Source organism: Lotus japonicus, chromosome 1, assembly GCF_012489685.1.
Source record: "Lotus japonicus ecotype B-129 chromosome 1, LjGifu_v1.2".
Classification (NCBI taxonomy): domain Eukaryota; kingdom Viridiplantae; phylum Streptophyta; class Magnoliopsida; order Fabales; family Fabaceae; genus Lotus; species Lotus japonicus.
In genome coordinates this window covers 134,840,424-134,851,981 of record NC_080041.1, presented here as the reverse complement: position 1 = coordinate 134,851,981, position 11,558 = coordinate 134,840,424, and the positions used below count along the sequence as shown (strand labels likewise).

General features: G+C 29.9%; 1 protein-coding gene across 1 annotated transcript; it reads right to left on the bottom strand.

Moving 5' to 3' along the window:
* Window positions 1–1,725, bottom strand: LOC130732743 (histidine-containing phosphotransfer protein 1-like). Its single transcript, XM_057584734.1, has 6 exons — window positions 1,577–1,725; window positions 1,210–1,340; window positions 1,024–1,092; window positions 673–744; window positions 451–523; window positions 1–242 (listed from the first exon to the last, which is right to left on the bottom strand). The coding sequence occupies exons 1-6, from the start codon at window positions 1,637–1,639 to the stop codon at window positions 186–188; spliced, it is 465 nt and encodes a 154-aa protein (XP_057440717.1). The 5' UTR covers window positions 1,640–1,725; the 3' UTR covers window positions 1–185.
* Window positions 1,726–11,558: the final 9,833 nt, after the last annotated feature.

Sequence of the window (11,558 nt, the reverse complement as noted above, 5' to 3'; positions counted from 1 at the left end):
AGATATGGTTTAAATCTGATAATAAATCCAATTTAACCACCAAGGTGGACATGACAAAATCATAAACAAAGAGAAAAGTACAAGAGAGATCGAAGTTATTGCTTTGTATGCAGACTGAACATGATTGATGCTTTCTTCTTCTGGTTACTGTAAATTGCAGCTAACATATCCCTGCCCCATATCATTCACTTTCTAGAAGTTGAACCTGAACCCATGCCTGCTGCAAAAAGCTGCTGCTCCATCTAAAATCAGAGAAGTAGAAACAAGCAAACATTAATGGAATCGTACTGCATATTTCAAAAAAATTCTACAATGGATTCTAAAGCCAGAATCAACTAGGTGTTAGAACTTAAAATTGATTATGAGATAAAATAAGCTGATCCAATCATGCAATGAAACAATTTCTCCTGATTTAACATGTAGATCAAGACAAGAACCTCATCGCCTTACCTTGAAGAGAGTCTCTAACTTGCTTTTCACCATAGCATATTCTTGTTTCAATTCTTGCAAGCTTTGCAGGCACCTGAATACCAAGTTTTTTCCCCATTAGCATATGAACATCTTTTTTCTTTTAAAAAACAGATATCAAAGAATAAAAATAATTAGACATGATATTTTGACAACATTCTTTAGTGTATGAATCTTTTGATATCCGTTCATTTTGAAGCTTACCCTTCAACATTTTTCTCCTCACAGTACTTTTTGAAGGGAACGCAGACTTTGAAAACTCTCCCTGCGCCAATGCTGCATTAATTCCCAATAATCCAATAACCTCATCAAAATTAATCTTATTGTAGAAAGTAGAAACAGCATATAACTATAAGTGCAGAAGCAAGAAGGAAAATGTGTCCTTTATTAATAGGAGTCTCTTTCTCTTGATTTATCACCTTTAATTTGTTTTAGGAGCATGCATGTCATTAACATGTTTGGAAAACTTTATACAATTGACTTCATGAGTCTAAAATCGATTTGGGGTGCCAGAATTGATTTTGAGAAAAAATAAGTTGATTGAAGAATATTTACCTGGAGCTGCAACCTTTCAGCTGGTGAAGAGGGGTATCCACCCTTTGAAAATCAATGTTTTCTTGGCCTCTGTTTGGGGTGAATCAACATTAAAATAGAGAGTTTGATTCCTCCCAATGATACAATCTTTAGGTCCAAAAACATAAAAAAGAAAAGAAAAGAAAAAGTGAATTGGGGTGGCCTTACAGTGCTTTATCCATCTCATCAACAAGCCTCTCTGCATCCTGAAAGAAGAGAGTGACCACTTCAGCCACAAAGTGAGGGTTGGTTTCATCTTCAAGTCGCCGGAGCTTGTAAAATTGCTCATCCAAGAATCCCTTTTCAAAGAGTACACAAAAATTTTTGTGAGCAGCTACTAGGTTTCAGAATTGATTCAGATAAAACATACAAACACGCAGAAAGAACACAGAAATTTATGTGAGTGACTACTAGCTAGGTTTCATAATTGGTTCTCAAGAAACAGAAGCCGAACTCAAACATGTGAAAATCTTAGGCTTTCATTCTAGCTGTGTTTCCCTTAATATACTTTGCTAAATTGTATGCTATAACTTACCTCTTGAAAGAGAGAAGAAGAATATTCAGCTAACTGCTTGAGCAAGTGACCCACAGCCTGCATTGTTGTTCTCTCAAGTCACAACTCACAAGTTTGAAGTGGATAGTGAAATGGCAAATGTTAAAATATATAGAGAGCACTCACATCCCTGCCTCTAGGACTTGGTGTGGTGGTTTTGTTTTTCTTTCAATGTATAGAACCCGTTTATTGTACTTGGTATTAATTAATAATAATATTTATTAAATATTAATGAGGAGTTACATTATTAATATATTATTCACCAAAAAAAGTATTATTAATTGTATTAATTATCTGATAATAAATTATAAAACCCGTTTAGGTCCTCGTGTTTCTGTTGTTAGCTTCCCTGTGAATACTTTAAGGAGATCAGGCGTTAGAACTTATTAAAAATGATTTTTTTTGTTTCCTTCAGTTTTATATTAATGATAATATTTATTAATTATCAATGGGTCTTTATATTATTAAATGTATAATTACTGAATTTATCATTTATAATCTATATAACGAAAATATAATATTAAAATTTAATCAAAAAAATCTTTTTTTAATTTTATATTAATAACAATACTAATCTATATATATATGAAAATAATGTTTCCTTCTAGAAGCCTATGCCACATGTCCCTTCCTAAATAATTCATTTTCCCTCCAAGAAAAAAAAAAAGACATCCCACTTTTTTTGTTACAACATATTTCATCTCTCACCCTATTTAATTTCATTTATTATTAATAATTCCTTATTTCATATGATACACTTGAATGTATATTTTTAAATGTTATATTTATGAAAGTTTGTAACAATTCAAGTATTATTACGAATCTTTTTCTTTTTTTTAAAAAAAAATTTAAATATAAAAATAACTTGAAATTATTTTAAAAATAAATCTAACATTAATTTTTTATTATAAATTCAAAAATATGATACACACCAAAAATTGGAATCCTTTGTATGTGCAACTCCAACAGCAGTGTTGATAATAAATATTGAAACTTTTAATTTAAAATATCATTATTTTCTAACCTATAATTTATGTCTTTAACACGTTTTTAAAATGAATGTTTTCAAATCAAATAAATATTTTTTTCCAGCATCATGATTTTTTTGGTAAATCATAAAATAAGCATCATGTTTTTATTAAGTTTGATTTATTTTTCCGAAATTTTAATCTATATTAAACATTTTATCCCTTATAATAGTTATTAATGACTCTAATTAATACCTAAAGTTAATGAATATAATTAATTACCTTTCCAAATTCAAAAATGAAAAAAATCAATTTTTTAAAAATTTTGCTTTTTTGTTTTTGCTAAAACTTCTACAAATCAAACAAATAATTTATATTTTAGACACACATCATTACTAAACATTTCATTACTAAACAAATTCCCAAGGTTTTTTCCATTAGCTTCCTTATTATTCTATTTCTCTCCAAAAATCTAGAGCATATTCTGGAAATTTTTCTCCAAGAAATGGAATATTCCACAAATTTGTCATATAAATATTATGTTCGCAATCAATTAGGATTATTCTCATGTGATTATTTTGTCAGTTTTCTCTTTTTTTATGTTTTACAATATATTTATTTTCTCATATTCACGTTTTCAACATTCTTTTCTCTCATAACATGAAGAAGAAAATTATATTCCTCACTCATTTTTGCCTCATCAACATCCAATGATCAATGGTTTGTTCTTTTTATTCCTACATCTTGACAATTAAGATTTTAATTTCTTTTTTGTTTATACTGCGCAGTTCAATATCTTATTTTGTTTCATCAATCTTCTTTAAAAATATCTTCGGTTCAGATGTTTGTTATTTCTAATCATATACCACATGCAATGATACAGTTAGGGTTGTTTTGTTATATTCATTGTCAATGTTTTTCTTCTTTTGCAATCGTATAATATGCCTATTTGAAAATTTCTATTGTATGTCCATATTCACTTTGCTAATTTACTAATGTGTTGTTATTTGTTTTTTTTTTCCACGTGCAGATAAGACACAGTTCATACCTCTCAAAATTTACTGGAAGTGTGTTGCTATGTTATGTTCTTCGACTTTACTTTATTTTTTTCTTATTCTATGCTATCATGTGTGAATCACTAGATTTAACCATATCATTACCAATGATCTTATTTTGGGTTTAATTTTTTCTTTTTCCCTAATCTTTTTTTCTTCTTCTTTTACGTATATTATTATATCATTCTATAGGGGTTAGAATTAGCAATTAATTCAACGTCAAGCAATATGAAATAATGGTTACCTCCGGTTAATTAATCAAGAATATTGGCACATATTTATGCAGTAGGTCACTACATTAGTACTGGATAACTTTTGGACATTAATTTCGCAAAAGGTGTAGAATCTTTTATATGTATAGCTGACATCTTGAGTTACTGGGCTATTGTAGTTTTGACAAACTACTATGATTCAAATTATACTAATTTATTTCTTAATAATTAGCAATCAAACAAAGTGATTTCTAACTTTTCTAAGGTTTTAACATAATGAATCATAGTGGTTGGCTCTCAAATTTCACAAAAATTCCAAAATTTCAATTTCAATTCAAAACATATAATTTGGAACGAGAGAAATCTCAACAATCATGAATCTTCAATTCTATACACGTTTACAACACAAATTCACTATATAGATAGAGACTTTCACGTCATTTTCTACCACACACACTTTTTTCTCCTCCTCTTCTCCTTTTCTATGGAAAAATAACACTCAATCCTTATATTTTTTTCAATTTCACTTGGTGCATTGTACACTACTTTTATTCTCTATACCCATGAGATAATGTATTCTATCATTTAAAGTTATTCTCCTCTTCTCTTTTCCCTACTATAATTAATTGTGTTATCTTTGTCCCCGTAGGATAGCTCAAGTGGTAGAAGCTGAGGGACATATGGGTTGGGTTGGGAGAGGTCCAGGGATCGATTCCTTGCGGGTGCAATTTATCTTTCCGATGTACCAAAAAAAATTGTGCTATCTTTTCTCCATGATTTCATCTAATCTTCCCCTGATTTTTTTTCCTCCGAGGATTCTACTTCTCCAGAGACATTCATCATTTGCGCAAGCATGTATGCACTTCTTCTCTTCACTTTTCCATGATATATCGTGTGTTATCTTCTTCTTCATGATTTCTATTTCCCATTTTCTTATTTTTTTAACCGGCCATGCATGACTTTGTCAACGATAATTTCCTTAAAATTGTGCATGATTTGCTAATTTTCTTCTACTTTATGTGGAGTTCTTTTCTTCTATCTTCTCTAATTTAACTTTGCTTTGGTATTTTTCTCAATCATTTGGGAAGCAAGGGAATGAGTATACGAGACACTCAGTCAAATGTTGCAAAATATATTGAGGATGGGCAGGTAGTGAGGCCAGTTCAAGGGAAGACATAAGATGTCTTATTTTAATAAATGCTTAATACATCAGAATGCCCCTGAATTTGTAAAGGGAATCAGTTCCAAGGCCTGGAAAATTTTCGCATCAAATTAGGTCCCTAACAAAAATTTTTTAATTCAATTAAGGTCAAATGCTGTCAAACCTCAATTTTGTCCTAGTCATCAATTACACGTGGCTTTTATAATTATTTTTTAATTAAAAAATTATAATACTTTATTTTTTTAATTCCAACTCATTTATTTAAGCAGAAAAAATAAAAAACTTAATAAAATCTCTAATCTAATAACCCTTAACTAAATAATAACCTAATCTAATAATAACAAATTCCTAATCTAATAATAACAATTCAGCCCCAAATTGAACCCTCCTAAGTGATCTTCAGCCCCAATTTGAACCACAACAGGTAAAAGACAGCTTCATAACCACAACAAGATGTGTAATTACCAGTGCAGAGAAGCACTATCATTTGCAGAGAAGCTAGTACAATGGAAGAATATAGAACCACCATCAAAGAAATTAAAACCACAAAAATCCATTCCCTTCAAACCCAAGCCTTCAATCACAACCACTGCATAGCTAACTGGACCCAGAACCTCAAGCTCCTAAATCAGAACAACACCCACTTCCCCTGTCACTGAATCTTCAAGCAAACAAATCTCCCTAAATCAAAACCAGAAAGAGACGAAGAAGAAAGAAACCTCTTCTCAATCACCACAAAGCCAACCATGTTCCAATCAAACCCAAAGCTAACCTGACCTTCCCTTCTGCCATCCTCCTCTTCCACGCGCCGTCGCTCCTCACTGTTGCAACCACCGCACTACCGTGAGCCTTGCCATCTCGCCGCGCCGTTGAGACCTCCATTGCACCACCATCTTCAAATCGTGGATCTCTTCAAGATCTTGGTATTTTCTTCCCAGCCTCTGTCGATTCGTCAGCTACTGTGGCCTCCATCGCCGGCCGATTGTGCGGAAGCTTTCTTCCTTCTCTCCTTCTCGCCAGGGATCAGTTAGAAGGTGGCGGCTGGTTGGAGGAAGAGGAAGGTCGGCCGTGTTTGGAAGAAGATAGTGAAGAGAGGAAGGAGGAGAGGGTTTGATTAGGTTTTCAAATTAGGTTAGGTTTTTTCAAGTTAGATTAAGTTTTTTTTAATGACTTGGAATTAATAATAAAGGAATAATAATTATTGGTTTCTAAAAATAATTATAAAAGCCATACGGAAATGCCATGTCTGTTAAAATTTAGACACATCAGCATCAGACACGCATTTGGCCTTAATTGAATTAAAAAAAATTTGTTAGGGACCCAATTTGATGCGAAAATTTTCCAGGCCCTGGAACTGATTCCCTTTACAAATTCAGGGGCCTTCTGATGTATTAAGCCTTTAATAAATGAGTGATGAATTAGGCCAATTGCAAACATATGAAGGGAAAATATGCTTGAGAGTTCTAGAATAGAAAGCAAAATGAATATGAAATATGATCTTATGTAAAATTGTCATCTAAAAGATTTTTCTCAATTGACATTAACATCTCTTAATTGTTTAGAAAACATTAATATATAAAATTTATTCAATAATCAACTCTATATCTATATATATATATATAAATATAATATAAAGTTATACAAAATTTCATAAATATAATATTATACAAATTTTAGATATTACTATATAGTAAAGTAACCCGTGCATTGCACGGGTAATTCCGCTAGTTAATTATTAATGAACCTTCACAGTATTAATTGTATCAATTACTATTTATTTTTAAAACTTCTCAATTTATTATGTAAAATATTAAATAATAGAATTAAATTTTATCAAAAAATACTAAAATTTAATAAAATTTAATACATATACATAACTAAAAAACTGCCTTGCATTTTATATTTATGACAATAGTAATTAATAATTAATGAGCCTTTATATTATTAATTACAAAATTTATTAATTTTCTTATAATTTATATAATCAAATACCATATTCAAAATATTAATTTATTTTTTCCAAAAACTGTCTTTAATTTTATATTAATAACAACAATACTAATTTATATATCATTAATGACCCTTTACAGTATTAGCTGTATCAATTACTGTTAATTCATTTCAAAAAAAATTACTGTTAATTAATTTTAAAACTTCTCAATTTGAATTTACCATGTAGAAAATTAAATAATAAAATAAAATTTAGTATAAATAAATATATATACATAAGCAAAAAACTGCCTTGCATTTCATATTAATGACCTTATTAATTAATTATTAATAATCCATTGTTAATTGTACCTACTAATTTTAAAACTTCCCAATTTCTCATGTATATTTAATTTAAATATCAAATAATAAAAGTAAATATATACATATATACATACTAAGTAAAATTGTCTTAAGTTTATGTTTTTTTTTAAGTACTTAAGTTTGTGTTAATGACAATATTATTAGTTGGAAATTAATAATATAAATAATCATTTTTTTTAAACAAAAGTTATATATATATATATATATATATATATATATATATATAAGGTTGATAGTACAAATTACAAAGGTCAATATTAATAATCATTTGTATCAATTATCAATTTTAAAACTTATCAATTTCTTAAGTATCTTATTTTTGTTGGTTTCAAAAAAAGTATCTTATTCCTTTCAAAAAAAAAAATTTATTTAATATATTAAATAATAAAATTAAACGTATATATAGGTAAAATGTATTGCCTTTTTTTTTGAAATTGTAAAATGTATTGTCTTAAGTTTATATTAATGATCGAATTAATTAATTATTATTGGCCCTTTGTACTATATATTAATCACAGACCTACTAAATTTCTGAGATATATAATGAAAATGTTGAACATTAAAATTATTTGAAAAAGTGATTAATTTCTTTGCGATGACACTGTAAAAACTAAAAAGTTTTGCACAATCATTCAATCACAACCTTATGTTTTATAATTTAAATATTATTAAATTCTAAATTAATTATGAGCTAGCAAATTTGAGGAATGTTTTTTTTATAAGCCATGAATTATGTATTGAAATGAAGTACAAGAGTACTTCAACCCAATACAAATTATGAAAATAGAAGAAGAATAAAACTAAGAAAATAAAATAAAATTACAGCAACTTAAACCCCAACCGCCAACCAACTAGTGCTTAAGCACACTCATCTAAGAGCATCTCCAATGCAAGGTTCTTAGTTCTTATTTTTGAGTTAAGAACTAAGAACTAAGAACTTTACCATTGGAAGTGCTGACATAGAGCTATTAGTTCTTAAAAATAAGAACTCAGTTCTTATATAAGGAGTTTTAAATTTTGAGTTATTAGCTTAAAATATTAATTATTTCTTTCTCATCCAAATTACTTTATTACTTTATGAGTTTTGTTTTTTACTTTATGAAAATAAAAAGTATAAATAATGTGGTTAGTGGGACCAAATGAATAGTGGTAAGAACTAAAAACTAAGAACTCATGGTTGGAGCAAAATTGTTTGAGAGTTGCTTAAACACATGTGGCAATACGAGCACACATGAATAATGTTAAGAACCAAGAAATAAGAACTAGCATTGGAGATGCTCTAAGAATTAAGAACTCATGGTGGGAGCAAAATTGTTTGGGAGTTGCTTAAGCACATGTGGCAATACGGGCCTACATAAATAGTGCTAAGAACTAAGAACTAAGAAATAAGAACTAGCATTAGAGATGCTCTTATATAAGGAGTTTTACTTTTTGAGTTCTTAGCTTAAAACATTAATTATTTATCCATCATCCAAATTACTTTATTACTTTATGAGTTTTATTTTTTACTTTATGAAAATAAAAATTATAAATAATATGGTTTGTGAGACCAAATGAATAGTGGTAAGAACTAAGAACTAATAACTCATGGTAGAGCATCTCCAATGCTAGTTCTTATTTCTTAGTTCTTAGCACTATTTATGTGGGCTCGTATTGCCACATGTGTTTAAGCAACCCTCAAGCAATTTTGCTCCAACCATGAGTTCTTAGTTCTTGCCACTATTCATTTGGTCTCACCAACCACATTATTTATACTTTTTATTTTCATAAAGTAATAAAACAAAACTCATAAAGTAATAAAGTAATTTGGATGAGAGAGAAATAATTAATATTTTAAGCTAAGAACTCAAAAAGCAAAACTATTTATATAAAAACTGAGTTCTTATTTTTAAGAACTAAGGAGTCCATGTCAGCACCTCCAATGGTAAAGTTATTAGTTCTTAACTCTAAAATAAGAATTAAGAACCTTGCATTGGAGATGCTATAAGGTCTAACTTACAAGAAGAAGGGGTTTATTACAAAAGTGACTCATTAAAACCTTCCTAACAAATTTGAGGAATATAATTAAATGATTGTGTAAAACTTATTTACACTGTCAGTGCATAAAAATTAATCTGTTTTGAAAAATTGTCTTCAGTTTTATGTTAATGAAAATACTTAGTTAATTATTCCATACTACTTAATTATTCCATATTTTTTTATAAATAACTTTACAACTCAAGAAACTAGCTAGGAATATAAAAATGAACTTTGATGATTATATTAGAGTAGATCTCAAATATAATTTTTAGTTTTTTTTTAAACTAAAATCCTAAAGTTTCTAAACATGGCCCTGTCCCTACCAAACCCTTCATTTACGAGCTCCTTGGAACTCCAATAATTTACTTAATTTTTTTTTTACAAGAGGAAGTTAGTTTAGTTAAAATTCAAATCAACTTTAATTTAAGCATTTAAATGATATATATTAAATCATATTTTAACATTTGCTGTGATATCTATAGCAAAAAAATTCCGACAAATTCTAGCCAAATTAAAATAAATTTGCAGTAAATATTTAGATATAGTTACGAATAGCGGTTCATAAAGGTATGTTTGCAAAAAATTTAATGATTACCTGCAAATATTTCACCAAAAATTGTATTCGAAGGAAAATACCCAATACGCAGCAAAATTTGTAGGAAATGTCTGTGAAAAAAAGGAAAAAAAATGCACAGCTAGATAACAAGTACATTTCTAGTAGTGTTTTAGTCTTGAAAACATCGTTTCTTCTTAAAATGAATTTCACTTAAATTAAACATTGCTTTAATAAACACAAACTGATACCATCATATTGGCCTTTGGCTATGTCAGGTAGATAGTATCATAATATGGGTTTGAAGAATTCAAATATTCAATGATTAAAAAGCGCATCACAAGCCAGTTACATTTCCAACTACTATAACATCAGATTACTTTGTTTATTTTAATAAGATGACAACATCCAAAGCTCGGTTCATCATCCATTCATTTTTCCCATTTTGGTTTGGTGGGGCCGTTTAACATGGACCAGTCTTTTCTGGTCCATGGTTGCACCACCCTCCTTTTGACCTGCTATTGCGGGTTTTCCGGTTTTTTAAAAAAAATTAAAAATACATATTTATTAATCACAGTGATAATTTTCTAATCCTAAATTAAACCCTTCACCTAAAAACAACAAACCCAACCTAGAAAGTTTGAAACCAACCCAGATTTTTCCGGTAAGGCTGGCCAGAGAGGATGGCGGCGCACGGCGGCCAGGGGCGGCGATGTCGCCGGAGAAGAAGAGGAGTAGAGGATTTCTTGAGGGGTTTTGTTGCGGACGGTGAGGGGAGTGCAGTGGCGGTGTTGGTTTCTCCAAATGGTGAGTGGTTCGTGGTGGCTCCGGTGTTGCTTCGTGAAGGAGACATCAGAGGAAAAGGAAGGAGAAGAGTTCGTGGCGGCTGGAGGAAGAAGCCATGGTGGTTTGCACGAACAACACCGCCGTCGAACTCCCTACCACCCTTCCTCCAGAACCACCGCCAAGACCACTAGAGTTCCATCCTCTCTTCAGCATCTTTGACCCGATCTCCTTGCCAAATCAGTTAAGAAATGTGATCAGATCTACAAAAAGAAGAACCAGAACAGAGAAAGTAACAGAGAGAAGAGTAATCAGAACTTGGAAAATTGCAGGTTCACCGTCAACGGTATTCCTCACCGAGCTTCTTCTTCCAGAAAAGAGCTTCTTCTTCCAATCGGTACAGACAACTGGTTGGGGAGTCTTTCATTTAATTTGCTGTTGATTAAGATTGGAATTTGGGAACAAATGAACAAATTTGGAAGTATATTACTTCTTCGTTGTCACTGTGATTTGAATATTTGTATTCATAGTAATTTTTCCTTTGGTTAATCTGGGTTGGGTTGTGTTTTTTTTTTTTGAAATTAGGTTGTGTTTAATTAGATTTGATTAGTAGATTAGTAAATTTCTAAAAAATAAGTTTTTTTATTTTCTTTTTAAAAACCTACTAGTGCAGGTTAAAATGAGGTGGTGTAACTTTGCACCACACAAAAGTGGTCCATAATAAAATTTTCCTGGTTTGGTCACAATTTTGTTTTTGGCGGATGTTTGGTTTAATGTTTGTTAAATTGTTAATGTGATATCACGTATTTCAATATTTAATGGAAAATTTATAATTTATTATATTGAATTTAACATAAATTAAAAAAATAAAATTCTAAATACAATAACTTTAAGATGAA